This window comes from Equus przewalskii, chromosome 1 (assembly GCF_037783145.1).
Source record: "Equus przewalskii isolate Varuska chromosome 1, EquPr2, whole genome shotgun sequence".
NCBI classification, from domain to species: Eukaryota; Metazoa; Chordata; class Mammalia; order Perissodactyla; family Equidae; genus Equus; species Equus przewalskii.
Genome location: NC_091831.1, coordinates 132,495,101 through 132,520,607, shown reverse-complemented (window position 1 = coordinate 132,520,607; position 25,507 = coordinate 132,495,101). Strand labels below are relative to the sequence as shown.

Sequence of the window (25,507 nt, the reverse complement as noted above, 5' to 3'; positions counted from 1 at the left end):
GGAGTGCTTTTTTGAAAAGACAGGAATGATGTCTTTGATTCAGTACTAGCAGAGACAGCAGTATTGCTTTCCCCCTTTTTATATGTGTTTCTTAAATGTTTTCAAAAATATTTTGAAAATATTTCAAACTTATGGAAAATTTGCAAGATTTACCAAGTGTTAACATTTTGTCGCATTTACTCTATTTTTCTTTCATATATAAAATTTTTTCTGAAACATTCGAAAGTAAGAATAATGTTGTTTTAGACATAAGAACACCAGGGTTGATTTCACTGTGTGTGTCTTCTGACAGCAGGCTGGGTACCCCTCCGTGTATCCCTGCCTGCACCCCGCTCCCTGCCCCCTGTCTGCCCCATTATTTATATAGGTACTCAGGTGATGTGTATATATTTTATATATATATATATGTATTTTTTTTTTTTTGGTGAGGAAGATTGTCCCTGAGCTAACATCTATGCCAGTCTTCCTCTATTTTGTATGTGGGATGCCGCCATAGCATAGCTTGACGAGGGCCTTGTTAGGTCTGCACCTGGGATCCAAACCTGTGAACCCCAGGCAGCCAAAGCGGAGCATATGGACTTAACCACTGTGCCACCAGGCTGGCCCTAAAATATATTTTGAAAAATATTTAAGTCAGGGGCCAGCCTGGTGGCATAGTGGTTAAGTCCATATGCTCTGCTTCGGCAGCCCGGGGTTCACAGGTTTGGATCCCAGGTGCAGACCTACACACTGCTGGTCAAGCCATGCTGTGGCGGCATCTCACAAAGAAAATAGAGGAAGATTGGCCTAGATGTTAGCTCAGGGACGACCTTCCTTAAGTAAAAAGCAGAAGATTGGCAACAGACATTAGCTCAGGGCCAATCTTCCTCACCAAAAATAAAAAATAAATAAAAATTGTCAATATTTTAAAACAATTTTGTCCTAATAAATTTTCTTCTGTTACTTACAAAAAGGATTATAGCATTTTCACAAAATGACAGAGCTAAACAAGTTGTTAAACTTAAAGAAAATGTGAGTCAATACTAAATAAGGACTTAAGAAGGTTGGAATAATTGAGCTGGTAGCTTACTTTCTTCAAAGTCTATAATAAATTAAATTTTCCAACAGTTTTCTCAGTTTGCTCACGATTGTTTCTTGCATCCTGCTCTTTCTCTCTGGGTGCTCTTTTCTTCCTACTGAAGTACGTTATTTAGTGATTCTTTCAGTAGGGGTTTGTGGGCAATACAGTTCTTAATCTTTGTATGTGAAACTGTCTTTATTTTGCACCTATTCTTGGATGATTGGTTATTTTCCCTCAATCTTTAGAAGATATTTCTTCATCATCTTCTGATATCTATTGTCTTTGTTTTTTTAAGATTTTATTTTTCCTTTTTCTCCCAAAGCCCCCCAGTACATAGTTGTGTACTTTTAGTCGTGGGTCCCACTAGTTGTGTGATATCTATTGTCTTTTGATATCTGTTGTGTGCTGTCAATCGAACAGTCAGTCTTTGGTAAGTTACCTGTCTTTTAAGATTTTATCTTCATCATGGATTATCGGAATTTCACCATGCTCTATTTATTTTGACTTATCTCACTTTTTATTCACTGAACACTTTAAAACTCATGTCTTTCTTCAGTCTTAGAAAATTGGCAGCACTCACACCTCAAATATTGCTTCTCTGCCATTCTCTCCATTTCCTTCTTTTGGAATTCCTCAACTCCTCATTGACTTATGTTAGCTGCTCTCTTTGTTTGTCCTCCTTGTTTCTTAACTATTTTTTTCATGTTTTAAATTACTCTCTGTCTTTGCTGCATTCAGAGTGAGCTCCTTGCTACTATCTTCTAATTGACTGATTCCGTCTTCAATCGCGTCCAGTCTTGAGTTTGTCAGGTCTTTTAAGGCAACTGTGTTTACTTCCAGGGTTTCTAATTTTTTCTCTTATCCGCTTGTTCTTTTTTCATCTCTGCCTGTTTTTGTTTAATAATTTAGAGTTCTCCGATGGATGTTAATCTGATGGATGATTTTTTGAGTATCTTAAACACATTTATTTTAAACTCATTTGATCCCAGGGTTTTTTGTTTTTTGTTTTTTTAAGCTATGCATACCTGGTAGAGGCCCACTCAGGCCTATAATTTCACTTACCCTGCTTCCTGTATTCTGTCACAAGTAGAGCCAATTCTTGCCCCTATTGCCTCGTGGGGACTAAAAGTTTCTCTTACTTCTATTGGTTTTCAGATACAGAGCCCAAGCAAGCCTACAGCACCAGCTGTAGCAAAACATATGCTTTGCTCTATCTTCTGTACCATCTGTCTGCTTTCCACTTTCATCCATTCTTTTTTGTCCTTGGGAGTTTATACCTTTTTTTATTCATCTGGTGTCATCTTGATAGGTTTTCAGGAGAGAGCCAGTATAAGGGCATGTGTTCAGTCCACCATGTTTAACTGAAAGACCAGGTAGTAGTTTTAATTTGCAACGTTTTAATACAAAGTGATTGGTAAACTGGTTAAATCTCATTGCTTATTAGAAAGTCTGCCAAGCACTGGCATGCTCTTTAATCTTTATTCATGGCTTAGAATCTATAGATCCATAATATTTTATTTTCTCTAGTTTCTGGAAGGATATAATTTAATCTTAGTCCATTAATATGCTGTTTTTGAAAGTTGGCTGCAAATATTCTATGTGAGGTAGTGAGTGAGGCTCTTTTCAGTGTCTGAATCATTTAGGGAGTAGTTCATGCACCTTGTTCAGGCCTCAGAGCAGATATCCATCTTAAAGAATACATCCCCAGGGCTTTTAGGAAGATTGTCAACAGCTGATTTTCTGAAAGTGAGACTAGCCACAGGCTTGCTCTTCTCTGTATGTATTTATAATGACTTGTTCAGCAACTTCCCAATATTCTGAACTCCTTTGACTGAATCAGGGGGATGATGAACAAGAACGAGATGTCAAACGTAATCTCCATCAATAATAGAAAAATATACATGTAAGCTGAATAACATTTGACAGTAGTGGCATAAGAATGTTTTTTAAATTTGCAGTGTATATATTGGAGAGAAAAAGCTCCCCCTATATCCCTATTTTGTATAATAGTATCTGACACATAGTAGACATTCTACAAATACTGACTGACTGACTGACTGAATTATGGGTTGGGGTTCCAACCACAGCATCTTCACGTCTACTGCAGGAGGCCTTGAACCTGACCTCACTTTCATGACAGTGGGTCTATCCCACATATCTCCAGCTCTGGCCTGCTTGTACTCCAGCCTCATTTCTGCTTCATGGGGGGCCTAGGAAAAGAAGGTAGGATAGTGCATATTTCATAAAATTGTAACACATTCTTGGCTGTTGGTTGAAATATTTTCTCTGTGTAATTGTTTTTTCTGATTATAAAAATCACACATATGTATTGCAGGAAAGTTGTACAATTTAGACAAGAGTGGAAAATAAGATAAAAATTACACATGACCCAGAGGTAGTTGATTCATATTTTGCTTGCTTCTTTGTAAAATTTTAATGACCATATGCATCAAGTTCAGTCAGGAAAACAGAAACCGCTCTAGGTATTTTAGCAGCAAGGGATTTAATACAGGAAATTAGAACTTGCAAAACCATTGGGAGATTTGGGGGAGCAAAGTGAGGGAAGCTGTCACTGGCTTTCAGGAAAACAGGAAGTGCGAGAATCACAGAAAGGAGCCACTGATAATCTTAGCTGCCAATAGCAGGGAAGTGAATGGTTGGCCCTGAGTGTGCCTGGGAGTGGCTGTAAACCTCACATCTGCAGTTCACCTGTGTGTCTGTCTGCCCTCTGCTGCTAGGGGAGGAAAGGGCTTCTCCTTCTCTTCCACCTTCCAAATCTCACATAAATGCCTCCCACTGGCGGAATCTAAGTGAGAACCCTGCGGGCAAGGGAGGCTGGGAAGTACAGTTTTGGGGTTTCTGCCCCTGTGATACAGAGTGCACTCACAAGAAGCAGAAATGCTCTGTCAGTTCTGAGTAACCCATTTATGTGCCTCTTCCCTTTGTCACCAGTCCGCCAATATGGTTTATCTAGATCTTTTGCCTTTATCCAATTCCCGTGAATGTCTGCCATCTCTTATTCTTGGGAAAATGAACCCCCAGATATGTTATTTGACAGTCTGTCAACTGTGAGGGTTTCCCTTCCTTAATACCCTTCAGGGCCACTCCTGAGTGGGCTTTTAAGTGTCAGCAGTCTTCTTCTAAAAGATGCGAACATATTGGGAGTGACCATCTGTGAACCAGCCCTGACCCTCCCCCCTCAGTCCACCTGGTCAAGAGCTCCTCAAGAGGCCACAGGTGTGAGTGGAAGGAAAGCTGGCCCAATAGCAGGTGCAGACACCATGGGAGTCCGGCTTGTGTCGCCTACTTATGCCTTCAGGACCTGTTCACGCCTGATGTCTGTATGTACCCCTTTCCCTCAAAGATGGAGTGCTGCTCCGTACCCACCTGTGTGGCGTGGTGTTCAGGGTTGGTGCCCAGACTGCGTGGTCGCTGAGGGTCCCATGCTTAGGGATGCAGTCTCATCTAGAGCCCAGTAGCAAGCCAGCAGCTACTTCTCAAAGCAGGAATGAATGTGCTGGAACAGGGCAGAACTCTGCTCTATCCCTAGGGGTCCATTCTGTGACTCTCCTGTGAGGGCTGGACAGAGGCTTCCCGCACCGCTTGTCTGCCACAGAGGCTTTGAGCAGCGCTGGGGCTGGCGCGTTGTGGGGCCCTGGGGCAGAGCAGCTTTCACTGCAGCTTGGAGCAGCCTCAGAGCCTTCCCCTGCTCTGGGCCCACTCGAGGCGCGCGGCTTTACAGGTGATTGGATGAAGGGTTAGGTGTAGTACTCTCAAATGTGGTACAAGTTGGCTTCAAAATCCAAAGAGGCTCTGAACTTGCAAGGGCAGAGGTGGTCCCGAAGAGCGACAGGCCACCCCTGGCCCGTGATGTAAGCCTTTTGCAATTGGGCTCTCACTGCACATTCAGTTTTGTACTCATGAGCATTGTAAAGCCTTCGCTACTTTGATGGTGACATCTGTAGTCTTAAGCAACATCCCTGTGGTTTAACTGAAAAACCGTAATGAGGGCAGCCCTCTGAATTCATTCTAACCTCTATTAAAAAGAGTGACTCATAGTGCAGTTTCTTTGAGTGGGGTCATGCATTTAATGGTGTGTGATAGCACTTGTTTTTAAACTTTAATGAGAGTTAGCCTTGCTGTTTGTCTGGACAGATGTGACGCCAGCATAGCCAGACTCTCCGCAGAGCACAAAACGACCTATGAGGGGCTCCAGCACTTGAACAAAGAGCAGCAGGCTGCCAAACTCATCTTGGAAACGAAAATCAAAGATGCAGAGGGACAGGTACAACTTGTCTCAGGTCGCCTTTTAAAAGTGGATAATTTTGTTCTTAGCTGAGAATGACGTGGTGTTGATTAGTTCTGACAGGAGAAACTAGCTAGGGCCCCCAGCATGAGCATCTCTTTTCTTTACTTCTTTCTTCGCTCTATTTCGCTGGAGTGGCCTTCAAGGGGATGGTAACCAAACTGCCAAGAATTGTCAGTGTAGTGCTAATTTTGAAGATTCTTTCCCTTCATTCCTAAAACAGTGTGTTCTAGAAATTCTAAATTACAACTCCAAAACTACCTCTTGCACAAGTAAATATCAAGTCTTCTTTTACCTGCCACTCATCCCAATTTCTGGTTAGGAAATGTCACTATCTTCACTGGGACTCATTCTATGCACGACCTCATCCCATAGTCTGTATGTGGGAAAGAACTAGGAAAGCGAGAGGGCAGGCTGGCCGATGAATTTGAGAGTATTCCACCTTCAAATTCACACACTCATGTCACAAAGCAAAACTCTTGGCATTTCATAATTTGTTTTTTTGGCCACTTAAAAGTTTCTCTTTCCCATAACGGGGCCTGTCTTCTAGGACTTTCCCACTGTATCTACTCTACCTCCTGGTCTTCATTTAAAGAGAGATCATTCCAGTAAAATGGGTTATCTGGTCAATTCATTAGATTAGAAATACTTGTGTCCTGACTATATCCAATAAGGATCTGAATCTACCTATATGAAAAGCACAGATATTATAAAACCACGGACAAAAGAGAATAACATGACAAGTTCAAGAATTTTTTTTTCAAAGATTGAGTGAGGACAGAATTACTACGTCAGAAAATAGATGCTGAGGAGATAATTAAGCTTCCCGGTAGCCAAGCCAAGTAAAATTCATCTAGAAGTTAATAAAAAGAGACATAGTTTTTATTTGTTCTAGATCTGATAAATGCTTGTTCTATGACTCTTTAAGTAAGGAACATTGAACATCATAATTTTTGCAGAAAATAAAGACATTTCATATAGGACTAGTTATATATTAAAGTTTAGTAAAATGACAAGGGAATTGGGTAGGTAGTGGGAAAAAGGAGTAGGAGGGATGTAGTTTACAAATTATATTTTCTGGTAACTTAAGTTGATACGGAGGTAAATCTGGGACCTTAATGGATTCTGTAAGCTGTGAGAATTCCATTCTCTGTGACTAGCAGCCACCTTGGCGGTAGAAATTCCAAGGTAAAAATGACTGTATTTTTGCCAGCAGGTGGAAATAGTAGTCCTGGGCAGGAACTGGGCTTGCTCATCAGGGAACTGGAAAGTTAAGTGCTCAGAGCATAATGAATATTTTGGCAGTACTCCTGGTCTTGATTTTTGATGGGTGTGCATGATAGAAAATGGAAGTGGAAAGATGAGATGAGCTCCTAAATGAATCTATTAAATTAGGTTGACTCTTAATGCCATTGACTAGAGTATAGCTTACTAAATGTTATCTGAAATTACTTCTGAAAAGATTAGACGTGATATTTACAAGCAAAGTTTCTTTTCCAGATTTCTCAGCTTTTGAACAGAGTGGACTTGTCAATATCAGAGCAAAGCACTAAACTGAAGATGTCCCACAGAGATAGTAACCACCAGCTTCAGCTTTTGGACACTAAGTAAGTAATCAACTTATAAACATTGGTTTGGTTCTTTATGAGCTTATTCAATACTATAGTTTTTTTCCACTTGGTTTTTATTTATTGCACAAAGTGAAAACAGTACTGGAAGTTCAAAGGAAAAGTTTCCACGTAGCATGTTGCCACTTTAGCTTCCAAATTATTGTTGTTAGTGGTTGGATAATAAACTATCTATATTTATTCAGCACAGGCCTAGGTACTGAGAATCCAGTAATGAAGGAAAACAGATGCTGTTCTTATCCTTGTGGAGTTTATGGTCTAGGGAGTTGATGAGCATTAATTGAATAATGTCTTAAGTGTATGCTATATTATTATGAATGGCAATAAAAGCTTTGAAAGAAAGGTACACGGTTGTGGTAGCCTGAGTAATGATCTCCCAAATATAACCACGTCCTGAGTCCTGTAAATATATTACCTTATATGGCAAAAAGGGACTTTGCAGATGGAATTAAGTTAAGGGTCTTAAGATGGGTAGATTATCTGGGTTGTCAGGGGAAACCCGATGTAATTCCTAGAGTCCCTCTAAGAGGGAGGCAGGAGGGCCAGAGTCAAGAGAGAAGGTCATGTGACATAGAAGCAAAGATTGGAGTGATGTGCTTTCAAGATGGAGGAAGGGGCCACAAACCATGGAATATAGGCGGCCACTGGAAACTGGAAAAGGCAAGGAAACAGTTCTCCCCCAGAGCCTCCAGAAGGAACCACCCTGCCCACACCTTGAGGTTAGTCCAGTGAAGCTGACTTTAGATCTCTGGCCTCCAGAGCTATAAGAAAATAATTGTGTCCTTTTCAGCCACCAAGTTTGTGGTAATTTGTCATAGCAGCCACGGGAAACTAATACAGTGGTGCTATGAGAGTGAACAACAGAGGCCTGGTTGTGGGGCCTTCCGGAGGAGGCGATGTTTGAAGTTAGAGCTGAAGAATGAATGGGATTCACTGGGTAAAGAGTGAGGGGAGAACAGATGAGATGGAATAGCCTGTCGTGGGAGGAATGTGGCACGCAAGAAACTGCGGGATGGCAAAGGTGGCTGCAACAGAGAGCGAGGGGGAGGTGAGGCTGCAGAGGAGGCAGGCCGGCTTGCGGGGCCTGGGAGACCACCTTCAGGATGGTTTTTGTCTTCATCTTTAGAGCAATGAGGAGCCATTGGGGGATTGTAAGCAGATGGGGTGATATGATCAGACTTGTACATTATTTTTCAAACGGCCTTGATTGCAGTTGGAGAGTGGCTCGCAGGAGGCTGGAGTGGAGACGGGGAGATGTGTCCATTGGCATTTTGTTGCAGGAATCTAGGTGGGAGAGGTCTGCACTAGGGTGGTTTGAGGTGTCCGCTTAGTGTGCTATGATTTGTCCTACTTTCCCGCTTTGTTATGGGGACGCTGTACACTGTACGTGCCCACAGTGAAACTCATCTGCTGCCCTTCTGCTCAATTGCAAAACTGTACACTTCTCCCATCATAAATCTTCATGAGCATTTTCCTGCCAAAGCAGAGCCAGCAGTGACTGTACATGTACACGAATTAAAGAAGATTGAAATCATCTCAGGTATCTGTTCTGACCTCAATAGTATAAAACTAGAAATCAATAAGAGGAGGAAAACTGGAAAATTCAGAAATATGTGGGAATTAAACATCACACCCCTAAATAACCAATGGGTCAGAGAAAGTCAAGAGGGAAATAAAAAAATCTTGAAACAAATGAAAATGGAGACACAACATATCAAAATTTATGGGATGCAGTAAGAGTAGTTCTGTGAGGAAAGTTTACAGCAATAAATGCCTACATTATGAAAAAAGAAAGATCTCAAATTCAAATAAACAAACCTTACTTTATACCTTAAGGAATTAGAAAAAGGAGAACAAACTAAGCTCAAAGGTAGCAGAAGGAAGGAAATAATAAGGATTAGACCTGAAATAAATGATATAGAAAATAGAGAAACAATGGGAAAAAATAAGTAAAACTAATTGTTAGTTTTTTTGGAAAGATAAACCAAATAGACAAAATGTTAGTTAAACTAATCAAGAAAAAGAGAAAGAGGACTCAAATAAATAAAAGTATAAATGAAAGAGGAGAAATTACAACTGATACCACAGAAATACAAAGGATCATGAGAGACTGTTATGAACAATCATAAGCCAACAAATAGGATAAACTAGAAAAAATGGTTAAATTTTTGGAAACATACAACCTACAAATACTGAATCACGAAGAAATAGAAAATATGGATAGACCAATAATGAGTAAGAAGATTGAATCAGTTATCAAAAACGTCTCAACAAAGAAAAGCTCAGGACCAGATGGCTTTGTGGGTTAATTCTACCAAACATTAAAGAATTAATGCCAATCATACTCAAACTCTTCCAAAAAATTGAAGAGAAGAGAATACTTCCAAACTCGTTTTACAAGGCCAGCATTACCCTGATACCAAAGCTAGATATAGACTCTACAAGAAGAGAAAGTTACAGGCCAATATCCTTGATGAACATAGATGTAAAAATTCTCAACAAAATATTAGCAAACCAAATTCAACAGCATATTAAAAGGATTATACACCATGATCAAATGGGATTTATCCCTGGGTTGCAAGGATGGTTCAATACACACAAGTCAGTCAATATGATATACCACATTAACAGAATAAAGGATAAAAATTGTATGATCATCTCAATAAATGCAGAAAAAGCACTGGACAAAATTCAATATCCTTTCATGGTAAATACTCTCAGTAAATTGGGTATAGAAGGAATGTACCACAACATGATAAAGGCCATATATCACAAGCCCACGGCTGACATCATACTCAGTGATGAAAATCTGAAAGTTTTCCTCTAAGATCAGGAACAAGACAAGGTTGCCCACTCTCACTGCTTTTATTCAACATAGTACTAGAAGTCCTAGCCAGAGCAATTAGGCAAAAAAAAAAAAAAAAAAAAGAAAGACAAGATATCCAAATCAGAAAAAAGAAGTAAAATTATCCCTGTTTGCACATAATGTGATCTTGTATATAGAAAACTATAAAAACTGCACCAAAAGACTGTTAGAATAAATGAATTCAGTAAAGCTACTGTGGTCCATGGTCAGTCTCCCCGGTCAGGCAGGGCTGCAGGCTGGACTCCACAATTGGGTGGGGCTGCTGGCTTGGCCTCCTGCCCAGATAAGGCCAAAAGCTTTGCTTTTCTTTCTTTCTGTCTTTTTTTTTTTTTAAGATTGGCACCAGAGCTAACAAATATTGCCAATCTTCTTTTTTGTTTTGCTTTTATTCTTCTCCCCAAAGCCCCCCAGTACATAGTTGTATATTTTAGTCATGGGTCCTTCTGGTTGTACAATGTGGGATGCCGCCTCAGCATGGCCTGACGAGCGATGCCGTGTCTGCACCCAGGATCCAAACCAGTGAAACCCTGGGCCTCTGAAGCAGAGCATGTGAACTTAACCACTCAGCCACGGGACTGGCCCCTGAAAGCTTTGTTTTTAATGATGTGACCAGGAAGTTGTACTTATCACTTCTACATGTGTCCCATTGCCTGACTTAGTCATATGGCCACACCTAGCTGCAAGGGAGGCTGGGAAATGTAGTCTATGGCTAGGCAGCCACGTACCCAGTTCACATTTGAGGGTATCTTAATAGAGAAAAAGAAGAAAACAGATATTGCAGATAATTAGTAGTTTCTACCACCATGGGTGTTTATTTTATTATTATTATTTAAGTCATATCTGTTCTTTTGAACTCTTATTACACTTATTAATAAAAATAATAAGGTAATTAAGAGGAGGCAGCAAGTGTGGAATGTTATTTTCAGGTATTGGGGAAGGGAGAGGACTAGAGGAATGGAGAGTTGGCTTTGTTTTCTTTCAATTTTCTTTTTGATTGAAATTAGGAAATATCTGTATGGGGCAAGAGCAATGTGGAGAACATTAGAGAGAAAGGGAGCCCGGCTTCTGGTCGTGGGAGGTAAGAGGGAGGAGGAGGAACAGTCTAGGGAAGGAGGGAGCCGGGAGGGGAGCCGGGACACTGTGTCCTCTGAGCCGGGAGCACTGGCACCCTCTGAACTGCAAAGACGAGCACCTGGCGTGTCTGTGTCACTGTGTGGCGCCTCAGTGTCCACACTGTCAGCTCTTCACGGGTAGCAAGTGGTATCAGGTGCTTCTCCGTTGCATCCTCCCTCCCGCCCCCCTTTCCCAGTTGAGTGCTAAATGCAATTCTGAGAAAAGCTAAGCATGTGATTCTGAGTGAGCTGAGTTTAATGCTGACATGTTTATGAGAAATTTGACAGTCAGAGACTGAGGTTGTTTGATGTCATTTTAAAATTGTTTTATATCTAACTCGCTTTCTTATTTTAGATTTAAAGGTACCATTGAGGAACTCAGTAACCAGATTTTATCTGCACGGAGTTGGTTGCAACAGGAACAAGAACGGATAGAGAAAGAGCTTCTACAGAAAATCGACCAGCTTTCCTTGGTTGTTAAGGAAAACAGTGTAGGTATTGACATTTAGCAATAATATAGTAACGTTACTCGGTGGGGGCCTGCAATGTTGGAGTAACATCTGGTAACTTATCCTTGATCTATTTAGCACCACATTAAGCTGTCCAGTTGTTTCTTGCCTTAGAATCCATTTCCATGGTTCACATTGATTCTTCGTATTTGTTATCGAGAGACGGAGCCCTTTGACTTGTTTTGGTTAAAAAAGGCTAAGTAGAAAATTTCAGTACTTTCAGCTAAGATGAACTTGAGTCAAGACCTTAATTAACCAAATTGTCCAACTGCATTTCTAAATAAAACTAACAATGACAACTTCATCCTAGTTTGTTTTAATTTCAGGATCTGGTAAAAACTGTGTTGACCAGATTTCTCCTTCCAGGCACCCCCACCACACTGTAAGCTCGGTATGAGGTGTCACGGTGCAACATGTAAACAGAATCCACCGTTTCCTTTTCCGTCTTCCTTCTCCTTCTACCCCATCTCCCACAGAACGGAGGTTTGCAGAAGTGCCCAAAAATCATATCAAGAAAGCCTTGCGTATATAGTATTCAAGATCAGTAGGCTCTGAAACCAGTACTTGGCAAGCTAATGTTTTTTGGTTTGGCTATGTAGCCTGACCCTCTCCTCTCCCTTCTCTTTTCTTGCACTGGTTCCTCCTGTTGGACTTTGATGGAGCTGGATTGACTGGTGCATCTCTGGCTCTGCTCTCTTGATGCTGAGCTGGTGAATTGCAGACTCTGCGTTGGACACCATCAGCAGAGCTTTGTCTTGAGCCACGGCCCACTCACAGCTTGGTGTTTGTAGTCAGGGCCTCCAGAGCTCACCTGCAGACACAGGTTCCCATAAAAACCAAGCATGGTAGAAAGGAAAGGAAAGAACATATTTAATATCTCAAATATTTCTAAGTGTTCTCCATATTTTTATCAGATCCACTGATTGATTTACTTAGATTCATAATCATACATCTGTAGCTTCTGGGTCTTGGGATCACTGTTCACTTTTACATATGGATTGGTTTAATAGCTAACAGTAAACCCCAGGATAATGGTGGCTTTACTAAGATAGAAGCTCATTTATCTTTCCCATAAAAGAAGTCTGGGTGTAGGACTTGCAGGGCTGATGTGGTAGCTTGTCAGTCCTCAGCAACCCCAGATCCTTCTGGCTTAACTCTCTGCTAATCCTAGAGAGTGACCCTTGTCCTTATAGTTCAAAATGGCTGCCAGAGCTCCAGTCATTATGTCTGAATTCCAGGAACAGAAGAAAGAAGGAAAGGGCAAGAATATACCTTAGCTGTCTTTTAACTTTTCCTGGAAGCCGCCACATACACTTGTATTTACATCTTGTTGGCTAGAACTAAATCATATGGCACACCAAACTCGCGTTAGTAGAAAATGCAGTCTTTATTCTGGATGACCTTATACCCAGCTGAAAATTGGGGGTCTGTTAAGGAAGAAGGGGAGAATGAATATTGAGGTGAGCAACGAGCAACCTTTGTGATTCTGCTCCATGCAGACTGTTGTTAAATGATATAGGACTGAGGTGAATGCAATGCAGACTCTTTTGGGAGTAACCAAGTGCAATTCTCACCGTGGCTTTCAGGGAGCCAGTGAAAGGGACATGGAGAAGAAGCTCAGCCAGATGTCAGCCAGACTCGACAAAATAGAGGAGAGTCAGAAGAAGAATCTGGAAGTGCAGAGAACCAAACAAGAAGAGGAGAAGGTGCACGGGCGGATCAGCAAGCTGGAGTTACAGATGAACGAGGACATGAAGGAAATGAAAGCGGAGGTGGATGCTGGTAGGCCAGAAAGAAAACAGCTCTCACAGTTTATTTTCTATTTGATCTAAAAACCAATTAATTAGAATCCCCCTCAACTACCTGTGAACCCGGCTAATGGTGACCACGGTGAAAGGTCCACAGGTGATTTTCCAAGTAGCTGGCGTGTATTGAACCACAACCTTTCCATTCCAAGTATGGGAAGAGCCAGCATGAGAGACAGACAAACAAAACTAGCATTGCTTAGCTTACAACCGCTGTGCATTGTCTTTAGTGCCATCTGTGGATTCTTCTCTGTTCCTAGCCAAGGTCAGGATGTCTCAGAAAGAAGCGTGTGTCTTGGAGGGGCTTTTGAAGCTTATTTCATACTCCTGGCAGTATATCGCCATGGCAATGAATGATCTTCCTCTACTCAGAAGTCAACAGGGCCAGTAATTCACACACTTGTTTAGAAGAAAACATTAAAGCTGGTTCCCGTTTCTGAAGTGCTGTCTTAGAAAGGAGGGGTTCGGTTACACTCTGAGCGCAGGAATACAGAACTGGGACCAGGAAGTGGCAGTTACCCCAGACAGACTTGAACTCAACATGAGGCCGAAGTGTCTTCAGTTGATGGGTTGTGGAAGGCCCCCGGTGGCTGTGGGAGCTTGAGAGCTCTTTGGAACCGGAAGTATTCAAGGGGAGGCTGCTTGATTGGGGTCAGCAAAGAGAAGACAGTCTTGCAGTGTGAGAAGGGGGCTAAGGGACCTCCTAGCTCCTTCCAATTCTCTCATTCCATAATTGTCTTCTGTGGACTTGTTCTATTTTGGCCACATGGAAATAAAAATACTTAGTTACCCCAAGAATAATTTTGTTGTTACCACCAACGGTTTATTATTTTATTTAAGTAGAAACCACAATTAAATTTATGAATCGAAGAACTTGTAAAGATAAAAATGAATTTTCTTTCTTGGTCTTTCCAGCTGTTAGACTATGGTATTTGAACATTTCATCCATGTTTAACTGCATCGTTTCCTGAGTGGATTTATTATTCTCTATTCAACATACCACTGAGGTTGTTAGTATTTAGTACTTAATAAGAAATGCATACGAGCCTTTTTGAAATTAAAAAGTTTTATTTTTTCTTATTACAAAACACTGCATTTCTTAATGGAAAATCATAAAGCACAAAATATTTTTAAAAATACTCATAACTTCTCCCACCCAGAGGTCATTTTTATGTGTATCTTTCTATACATATAGGATATATATGTGCTTTTTAAAATATGTTGTATCTTTCCATTCAATAATACAATTGTTTTTATTTTTATTTTATTGAGGTCACATTGGTTTATAATGTTATATAATAATTTCAGGTCTACATCATTATATTTCAACCTCTGTATAGATTGCATTGTGTTCACCACCAAAAGTCTAGTTTCCATCTGTCACCATGCATATGTGCCCCTTTACCCCTCACACCCTCCCCTCACCCCCTTCCCCTCTGGTAACCACCAATCTGTTTTCTTTATCTATGTGTTTGTCTATCTTCCACATATGAATGAGGTCATACTCTAATTGTCTTCTTCCATCTGACTTATTTCACTTAGCGTAATGCCCTCAGGGTCCATCCATGTTGTTGCAAATGGCAAGATTTTGTCTTTTTTATGGCTGAGTAGTATTCCCATATGTTTGTGTGTGTATATATATTTATCCATTCACCTGTTGATGGGCACTTAGGTTGCTTCCAAGAAATATTGGTTTTTTTTCTTTCTTCTTTTTTTTAACGCATTTTTTAAAAATTAAGATTATGATAGTTTACAACCTTGTGAGATTTCAGTTGTACATTATTGTTAGTCATGTTGTGGGTACAGCACTTCACCCTTTGTGCCCTCCCCCCACCCCCCCCACCCCTTTTCCCTGGTAACCACCGATCAGTTGTCCTTGTCTATATGTTAACTTCCACCTATGAGTGGAGTCATATAGAGTTCGTCTTTCTCTGTCTGGCTTATTTCGCTTAACATAATACCCTCAAGGTCCATCCATGTTGATGTGAACGGGACGATTTTGTCCTTTTTTATGGCTGAGTAGTATTCCATTGTGTATATATACCATATCTTCTTTATCCAATCATCAGTTGCTGGGCACTTAGGTTGGTTCCACGTCTTGGCTATTGTAAATAATGCTGCGATGAACATAGGGGTGCATGGGACTCTTGGAATTGCTGATTTCAGGTTCTTAGGATAGATACCCGGTAGTGGGATGGCTGGGTCATAAGGTATTTCTATTTTTAACTTTTTGAGACATCTCCATACTGTTTTCCATAGTGGCTGCACCAGTTTGCATTCCCACCAACAGTGTATGAGGGTTCCTTTTTCTCCACATCCTCTCCAACAATTGTCACTCTTGGTTTTGGATATTTTTGCCAATCTAACGGGTGTAAGGTGATATCTTAGTGTAGTTTTGATTTGCATTTCCCTAATGATTAGTGATGATGAGCATCTTTTCATGTGTCTATTGGCCATCCTTATATCTTCTTTGGAGAAATGTCTGTTCATGTCCTCTGCCCATTTTTTGATCGGGTTGTTTGTTTTTTTGTTGTTGAGCTGTGTGAGTTCTTTATATATTATGGAGATTAACCCTTTGTCGGATAAGTGGCTTGTAAATATTTTTTCCCAATTAGTGGGCTGTTTTTTTTGTTTCAATCCTGTTTTCCCTTGCCTTGAAGAAGCTCTTTAGTCTGATGAAGTCCCATTTGTTTATTCTTTCTATTGTTTCCCTCATCTGAGGAGTTATGTGTCTGAAAAGATTCTTTTTTTTTTTTATTTTATTTATTTATTTTTTAAGATTTTATTTTTTCCTTTTTCTCCCCAAAGCCCCGCCGGTACATAGTTGTATATTCTTCGTTGTGGGTCCTTCTAGTTGTGGCATGTGGGACGCCGCCTCAGCATGGTTTGATGAGCAGTGTCATGTCCGCACCCAGGATTCGAACCAACGAAACACTGGGCCGCCTGCAGCGGAGCACGTGAACTTAACCACTCGGCCACGGGGCCAGCCCCTGAAAAGATTCTTTTGAAGCTGATGTCAAAGAGTGTACTGCCTATATTCTCTTCTAGAAGACTTATTGTTTCAGGCCTAATCTTTAGGTCTTTGATCCATTTTGAGTTTATTTTTGTGAATGGTGAAAAAGAATGGTCAATTTTCAATCTTTTACATGTGGCTGTCCAGTTTTCCCAGCACCATTTTTTAAAGAGACTTTCTTTTCTCCATTGTAGGCCGTCAGCTCCTTTGTCGAAGATTAGCTGTCCATAGATGTATGGTTTTATTTCTGGGCTTTCGATTCTGTTCCATTGATCTGTGCACCTGTTTTTGTACCAGTACCATGCTGTTTTGATCACTGTAGCTTTGTAGTATGTTTTGAAATCAGGGATTGTGATGCCTCCGGCTTTGTTCTTTTTACTCAGGATTGCTTTAGCAATTCGGGGTCTTTTGTTGCCCCATATGAATTTTAAGATTCTCTGTTCAATTTCTGTAAAGAATGTCATTGGAATTCTGATTGGGATAGCATTGAATCTGTAGATTGCTTTAGGTAGTATGGACATTTTAACTGTGTTTATTCTTCCAATCCATGTGCATGGAATGTCTTTCCATCTCTTTATGTTGTCATCAATTTCTTTCAAGAAAGTCTTGTAGTTTTCATTGTATAAATCTTTCACTTCCTCGGTTAAATTTATCCCAAGGTATTTTATTCTTTTTGTTGCGATTGTGAATGGGATTGAGTTCTTGAGTTCTTTTTCTGTTAGTTCATTGTTAGCGCATAGAAATGCTACTGATTTATGTATGTTGATTTTATACCCTGCAACTTTGCTGTAGCTGTTGATTGTTTATAATAGTTTTCCTATGGATTCTTTGGGGTTTTCTATATATAAGATCATGTCGTCTGCAAACAGCAAGAGTTTTACTTCTTCATTGCCTATTTGGATTCCTTTTATTTCTTTTTCCTGCCAAATTGCTCTGGCCAACACTTCCAGTACTATGTTGAATAGGAGTGGTGAAAGTGGGCACCCTTGTCTTGTTCCTGTTCTCAGAGGGATGGCTTTCAGTTTTTGTCCATTGAATATGATGTTGGCTGTGGGTTTGTCATATATGGCCTTTATTATGTTGAGGTACTTTCCTTCTATACCCATTTTATTGAGGGTTTTTATCATAAATGGATGTTGGATCTTGTCGAATGCTTTCTCTGCATCTACTGAGATGATCATGTGGTTTTTGTTTCTCATTTTGTTAATGTAGTGTATCACATTGATTGACTTGCAGATGTTGAACCATCCCTGTGTCCCTGGTATAAATCCCACTTGATCATAGTGTATAATCCTTTTGATGTATTGCTGTATTCAGTTTGCCAGAATTTTGTTGAGGATTTTTGTGTCTAGGTTCATCAGTGATATTGGCCTGTAGTTTTCCTTCTTTGTGTTGTCCTTGTCAGGTTTAGGGATCAGAGTGATGTTGGCTTCATAGAATGTGTTAGGGAGTGCTCCATCTTCCTCAATTTTCTGGAATAGTTTGAGAAGGATAGGTATTAAATCTTCTTTGAATGTTTGGTAGAATTCTCCAGAGAAGCCGTCTGGTCCTGGACTCTTATTTTTGGGGAGGTTTTTGATTACTGTTTCTATTTCTTTACTTATGATTGGTCTATTCAGATTCTCGATTTCTTCCTGATTCAGTTTGGGGAGGTTGTAAGAGTCTAGGAATTTGTCCATTTCTTCTAGGTTGTTCAATTTGTTGGCATATAGTTTTTCATAGTATTCTCTTATGATCCCTTGTATTTCTTTGGTATCTGTTGTGATTTCTCCTCTCTCATTCCTAATTTTATTTATTTGAGATTTCTCTCTTCTTTTCTTAGTGAGTTTGGCTAAGGGTTTGTCAATTTTGTTAATTTTTTCGAAGAACCAACTCTTTGTTTCATTGATCCTTTCTACTGTCTTTTTTGTTTCAATATCGTTTATTTCTGCTCTAATTTTTATTATTTCTCTCCTTCTACTGACTTTGGGCTTTGTTTTTTCTTCTTTTTCTAATTCTCTTAGGTGTCGTTTGAGGTTGCTTATGTGAGATTTTTCTTGTTTATTGAGGTGAGCCTGTATTGCAATGAATTTCCCTCTTAGGACTGCCTTTGCTGCGTCCCAAATGAGTTGGTATGGCATGTTTTCATTTTCATTTGTCTCCAGATAATATTTGATTTCTTCTTTAATTTCTTCAATAATCCATTGTTTGTTCAGTAGCGTGTTGTTTAGTCTCCACATTTTTGCACCTTTCCCTGCTTTATTCTTGTAGTTGATTTCTAGTTTCACAGCATTATGATCAGAAAAGATTCTTGATATTATTTCAACTCTCTTGTATTTATTGATGCTTGCTTTGTTTCCCAAGGTATGGTCTATCCTTGAGAATGTTCCATGTGCACTTGAGAAGAATGTGTAACCTGCTGTTTTGGATGAAGTGTTCTATATATATCTATTAAGTCCATCTGGTCTAATTTTTCATTTAATTCTATAATTTCCTTGTTGATTTTCTGTCTGGATGATCTATCCATTGGTGTTAATGGGGTGTTGAGGTCCCCTACTATTATTGTATTGTTGTTGATGTCTCCTTTTAGTTCTGTTAAGAGTTGCTTTACAAATTTTGGTGCTCCTGTGTTGGGTGCGTATATATTTATAAGTGTTATGTCATCTTGGTGGAGTATCCCTTTTATCATTATGTCCTGTCCCTCTTTGTCTTTCTTTCTCTGTTTTGCTTTGAAGTCTACTTTGTCAGATATTAGTATAGTGACACCTGCTTTCTTTTGTTCATTATTAGCTTGGAGTATTGTTTTCCATCCCTTTACTCTGAGTCTGTGTTTGTCTTTGGGGCTGAGGTGTGTTTCCTGGAGGCAGCATATTGTTGGGTCTTGTTCTTTGATCCATCCTGTGACTCTGTGTCTTTTGATTGGAGAGTTCAATCTATTTACATTTAGAGTGATTATTGAAATGTGGGGGCCTACCGCTGCCATTTTATCTCTTGTTTTCCGGTTCTCTTGCATTTCCTTTGTTTCTCGTCCAATGGTTTTTGGATTACTAATTCAGGTATGTAAATTTCTGTATTGAGTGTCTTCTTATTTGTAATTTGTGTCTTTATTCTTGTTATTTGTTTAGTGGTTACCATATGGTTAGTATAGAACATCTCATAGATGAGATAGTCCGTTTCCTGATAGCCTCTTATTTCCTTAAATTAAAACCTTCTATCCCTTTTCTCTTCCCCTTCTAGGTTGTTATTGTCAGATTTTTTTTCCCCTTCTTTCTTGTGTTGTGAGTTTGTGGTTAAAATGACAGGGTTATATTTATTCTTGGTGTTGCCCTTCCTTTTATCTTTAATGTTTTATTTAACTTTTGCTAACCTGTTCTGATGGAGAGCTGTTACTTTCTGTTATTGTCCTTCTACTTACCTCCTTTGCTCTTGGTTTTGTAGCCCCTTTCCTTTTTTTGATTTTTCAGGTATGAGGGTTTTCCTGAGCATTTCTTGAAGAGGACGTTTTGTGGCAATGAACTCCCTTAATTTTTGTTTATCTGGGAAAGTTTTTATTTCTCCATCATATTTGAAGGATATTTTCGCTGGGTAGAGTATTCTTGGCTGCAGGTTTTTGTCCTTCAGAGTTTTGAATATATCATTCCACTCTCTTCTAGCCTGTAAAGTTTCTGCTGAGAAATCTGCTGATAGCCATATGGGGGTTCCTTTGTAGGTTATTTTCTTCTGCCTGGCTGCTCTTAGTATTTTCTCTTTGTCATTGACTTTTGCTAGCTTCACTACTATGTGCCTTGGGGTTGGTCTTCTTGCATTGATAAAGTTTGGAGATCTATTGGCTTCTGTCACATGAAGTTCCATCTCTCTCCCCAGGTTTAGGAAGTTCTCAGCCATTATTTCTTTGAACAGACTTTCTGCCCCTTTCTCCTTCTCTTCTCCCTCTGGTATACCTATAATCCTTACATTGCATTTTTGAGGAAGATTAGCCCTGAGCTAACATCTGCTGCCAATCCTCCTCTTTTTTTGCTGAGGAAGACTGGCCCTGAGCTAACATCCATGCCCATCTTCCTCTACTTTATATGTGGGACGCCTGCCACAGCCTGGCTTGACAAGTGGTGGGTATGTCCACACCCAGGATCTAAATTGGCAAACCCGGAGCCACTGAAGTGGAACGTGTGAACTTAACTGCTGTGCCACTGGGCTGGCCCCAGAATATTGTTTTTGATAAGTAATTATTATACCTTTTTTTAATGAATTGTCACATAGAGAAAATTTTCTGAGGGAAAATTAAAATTTATTACTGAAGACAAGGTCTTTTAAACATTTAAAAACCAGTAGAATAATATGAAATGAATTAAATGAATATGAATTAAAAACAGAATAATATGAAATGCTCTTTTGATGGGGATTTTTTTCTTTTTTTACCTTTTTATTTTGAAATAAATTCAAATTTAGAAAAACTATAAGAATAGTCCCAAAATTCTATATATCTTTCATTTAGATTAACCAATTGTTAACATTTTGGAAACTTGCTTAATCTTTTTGTGTGTCTGTGTGTGTGTATGAATATAATTTTTTTCCTAAATCATTTGGGAGTAAGTTGGAGAAGTCATGATGCTTTTTTACTCCTAATATTATTTCAGTCTGTCAACCCTAAGAACAAGGACATTCTCTTAAATAACTATAGTACAGAGTAATGTCAATGAAATATTTTCCAATATTCAATTCTCAACTTTCGCCATTGTTTCCTTTACAGGAAACCTTCCCTGGTCTAGGTTCTAATCCAGAATCACACATATTTAGTTATCAGGTTTCTTGATTTAATCTCTTTTAAGCTGGATCAGTTCTTCCGTGATGTTGACATAAAGAATACAGGCCAGTATTTTGTAGAATGTCCAGTTGGTCAAACAGTTTGGTCTGTTTACTTCCTCTTAGCTAGATTCAGGTTGTATGTTTTGGATAAAAATGCCACAGAAGGTGTGTCCTTCCCAGGGTACCTTATCAAGGGGTACGTGATGTTGGTTTCTCCCAGTATTGGTGACGTTAGCTTTGATCATTTGGTTAAAGTGTACCTGCCAGATTTGTTCATTGTGATAGTTCCTTTCCCCGTTTGTAATGAGAAAGTAACCTGTAGGGAGATACTATGAAACTATGTCACTATCCTGTTTCCCATCAAACTTGTACTCCAATAGTTTTAGCCTCTATTGATAATTTTTGCCCAAATCTGCTATTACTGCCTGCTGTAGAATTTGACACAGCATTGTTTTTTAATATTAACTCTTGTACAATTTACTTCTTTTTTAAGGGTTTACAGCCATCTATGAAAGCATAGGATCCCTCAGGCAAGTTCTCGAAGCCAAGATGAAGCTAGACAAGGACCAGCTACAGAAGCAAATACAACAGATGCAGAAGCCGGAAGCACCCATGTGAAGGGAGTTGGGACAAGGCCCTCAAAGCTGGTGTCGCCAGTGGGGCTAGGAGCTAGATACCTCTGTAGCCAGGCTGTGGCTGCATTCGGGATTGTTCTATTCATGGCGTGCATGTGCCAAGAAATGTGTTTTCATGGGTCTAAATGTTTACCTTGAGTCTTGAAAACACTCTTTAAAAGTATTGAATACAGTTTTTACTACTTTATTCCACTTCGCTAAATTCAGTGGAATACTCCCCGCCCCGGATTTTGAAAGGCTTTTATCCCCTTCATTTTATGAATGAAAAGACTTAATTTTCCTTCAATGCTTGATGCTCTAGCCAAGACTTACTATTTTGAAAAATGTCATGGTGATTTTTTAAATTAAGAAATTGATGAATTGTCACAGGAATGTCGTGCTCCTCACCCTAAATCAAGAGAATGTCCCGATAGATTAGAATTCAACCTTCGAGTCCAGATTTGGATTTTAGTGTTGTTAACTGTGCATTTCTTATATTGATTATCTTCTTGTAAATCTTCTGTCTTTTGTAGGGGGAAGTGATTTAACATTTGGAAACAACCCCACCATTTATGTAATGAAAATAGTTTAAAAATTGATAACTGCCATATAGATTTCAAATTAACATAGAAATTTAAGCCAATTATCTAGATAATCCAAGGCACAACGTCTACATCGACCACCTAGTTTTACCAGGTTTTATTACTGAAAACTTTTTTCAATTATCTACAGCCCGTATAGTGAGTGATAGCCATATATTTAATATCACAATGGTGGTTAATAGTCTGTTTATTGCACAATTAATTGTTCCTCAATCATAATAGGATGTGAGAACTTTTCAGGCTTTATGGTCTCCTCTCTAAAGGTTTTCAAAATTGGCACCAAGTGCTAAGGTTTATATAAACTTATTCTAACTGTAGTCTTGTGCCTTGGTTTTCCATGCACCGTACCCTACGTAAGTTTTACGGACAAAATAGAAGGCATGATAATTCATCGATATGATGATGTAAAAATGGGATCCTATGTATTTTTTAAATGTTCTGAAAATTTTATCACTGTTAAGACATTAATCATTCAGTATTATTAATGGAATAGAAATTCATACTTTTGTATGGACAGAGATCAAATTGATATTGCATTTGTAATACTGCCAAGAAACTTTCATTCGCGCAACTTTATAGAAGATGGGTGTTTTCTTTTCAGTCGCCATATTGGATCAGTCATTGAAAATCGGCACCAGTGCTGTTTCTTCACCTGTGTATGTGAAAACTGACAGACACACACCGTTCTAAACTGTGAGGGTGCCCAGGAAAAAGAAAATAGGAATACTTTAAACATTTTAAAAACTTTTTTTTTGGGGTTTGCCAAGGACTCAGGAAAATTAAAGCATTTTCTATTGTTAGGATAAATCATAAATGAAATATCTAACTGGCTGTTACTGTTTACCCACATCAAATATGCTGCGAAAGTACATAATATTTTACCCTCAATGACTTGACAAAAGTTTTTTAAAAAAATTTGGACCCAAGAAGTCTTCTAAGGAAAATGTCATCTGACACATATTTCCTTATTTTGTCATGAATCGTTGCAGCTCTGTATAGGAAGACTATTTCCACTTAACAATGAAAAACAAAAAGGGAACGCTCTTTTGCAACAAGAAAGTGAGTTTCTTTTTGTGCTAGAGTAACCCTGTCTAGTACATTTCTCCACATTTTAGCGCAAGCCACAGCCCCTCCAGCGTCTCTCTCTTCTGGGGTCTCTCTCCTCTGGGGTCTCTCAGGAGGAAGAGTCAGCACATGTGACACCTGGGAAGACGGGCACAGAGGACACCAGCTGGACTCAGGTCGAGGGTGTGACTGAGCTGGTGATGCTTGGCTGTCCACTGACTCGCTCGGTGCTTCTGATGCTGCCCGCCCCATGTCATGAGCTCCTGCAGGGGCCCTCCACCCTGGCTACTTGTTGCAGTCACCTGGGGGGTTCAAAAAGCTACTGATGCCTGGGCTGCCCCCCAGACCAATTAAGTCAGAGCTCTGGGAGGTGGGACACAGGCATCCGTACACATCAAGGGCCCCCGGGTGATTCACATGCCGCGAGGTTGTGAGCCACCAAGCTACAACGCTACAACGTACTCTTATCACCAAAGTTTAAATGAGAATCAGCTTCCCTGTTCTTTCCTTTACCAGAAATTTGCAATAAAAAGCATAAAATTTCCAAATAAATGTGGTGTATGATTTTTAAATGTAAAAGTCTTTTAGTGTGAGGCGAACATTTAATTAGGTAAAATGCCGTAGGAAATTCTCCTCTTACCTTTCTGTGGAAACCCTTTGGTGGTTGAAAGAAAGTGTCTGAGTCCTGGCAGCCCTGCTGGGAACTGGGACGTCAGGAGGAGCTGCCCCATCTCCAGGTCTCCGAGGCTGCGTGGGACTTCTCTCCTCTGGAATTACGGCACTGGAATTTCCTAGTGTGTCGTGCACCCCTCGCTATGACCTTGGTGTGTGTTAACTCATTTCACTGTAACAACAACGAGTTAAGTACTATTCGTTTCCCCTTTTTCCAGATGAGAAAACTGACTCACCTAAAGGTTAAGCAACCTACCCCAAATTTCTGAGACAGAAGAAGAGTTGAGCCTCCAGGAAGAGATCAGTAGACAGGACCAGAATGGGGACAGTCCCTGAATGTGGGGCAGGGCTGGGCGGATCCTCAAGCTAGTTAGTCTCATAACTGGAGCTGCCTGGGATGAGGCGCGTCCACTGGAGGAGCCCCACGTTGAGAGAGGTGGGATGGGTGGGATCAGAGCCAGGGAAAGGACAACTCCACTTCAGGAGGGGTAAAGTCTGACATGGAGGCTGAGGGTGCAGAGCCCCGAGTTCAAGGTGGGAAATGAGATCCAGACCAGGTAGGGCCAGGCCCAAATGGGCAGCTGGCATTTGAGACTTGTTTGTATAGACTGGAAGAGTTAGTGTGTGGCTGGGCTGGACTGACAGAAGGTGTGCACTGTGTGCAGACAATCGTCAGCTCTGTAATAAGGAAAAACCCACAGGTAAATTCAGGATCCCCCTGAATAGTGGCATTAACTATATAGAATTACACTTACGGTAATGTGTAGTGGATTATATTTCTCAATCTGGGTTTTGGGTTCAGTTAATCTCAAGAACGTTTTTTTGTCATCCACATAAATCCAGAATTAAAGGACTTTTCTAGGTATCTGTTTATATAGATGCCTGCACTGCAGACCCACCTATTAGCATTAAGATTCTGGCTGTGGTAAGCAGTCTCAAAAATGTCTTCTAATGATCCCCACCTCCTAGAATTCACCCCCTTGTGCAATCCCCTCCCCTGGATTGTGGGCTGGACTTGTTAATGTACTTCTCATGAATCAAAGATGGCAGAAGTGATGGCTAATTACTTCTGAGATTAGGTTATAAAAGGACTGCGGCTTTCTTCTCTCTCCCTCTCTCTCTCATCACATGTGCTGGGAGAGATAAGCTGTCGTGTTGTAAGCAGCCTTATGGAGAGGGCCATGTGGTATGGCAAGAGTTGAACTGAAGCCCTCAGTCCAATAGCCTGAAATGAACTGACACTTGGCAACAATCAAGTGAGTGACCTTAGAAGTGAATCCCCCTACCCAAAAGAAGTGAAAGCAGGAAGTCAGATTGTTGTACACCCATGTTCATAGCAGCATTATTCACAACAACCAAAATGTGGAAGCAGCCTAAGTGTCCATTGATGAAAGAATGGATAAGCAAAATATACATACAATGGAATACTATTCAGCCCTAAAGGAAATTTTGACACATACTACAAGATGGACA

General features: G+C 40.0%; 1 protein-coding gene across 4 annotated transcripts in view; it reads left to right on the top strand.

Annotated features, from left to right (window-relative positions):
- FAM81A (family with sequence similarity 81 member A) overlaps positions 1–23,914 on the top strand; it is a 63,000-nt gene extending 39,086 nt beyond the window's left edge. For all 4 annotated transcript variants that reach the window (XM_070623718.1, XM_070623706.1, XM_070623712.1 and 1 more), the window contains exons 5-9: positions 5,216–5,345; positions 6,867–6,973; positions 11,328–11,463; positions 13,068–13,263; positions 21,575–23,914. In XM_070623718.1, coding sequence (XP_070479819.1) covers positions 5,216–5,345; positions 6,867–6,973; positions 11,328–11,463; positions 13,068–13,263; positions 21,575–21,699 — 694 coding nt within the window. In that variant the 3' untranslated portion in view covers positions 21,700–23,914. The remainder of the gene's footprint in view (positions 1–5,215; positions 5,346–6,866; positions 6,974–11,327; positions 11,464–13,067; positions 13,264–21,574) is intronic.
- The last annotated feature ends 1,593 nt before the right edge of the window (positions 23,915–25,507 follow it).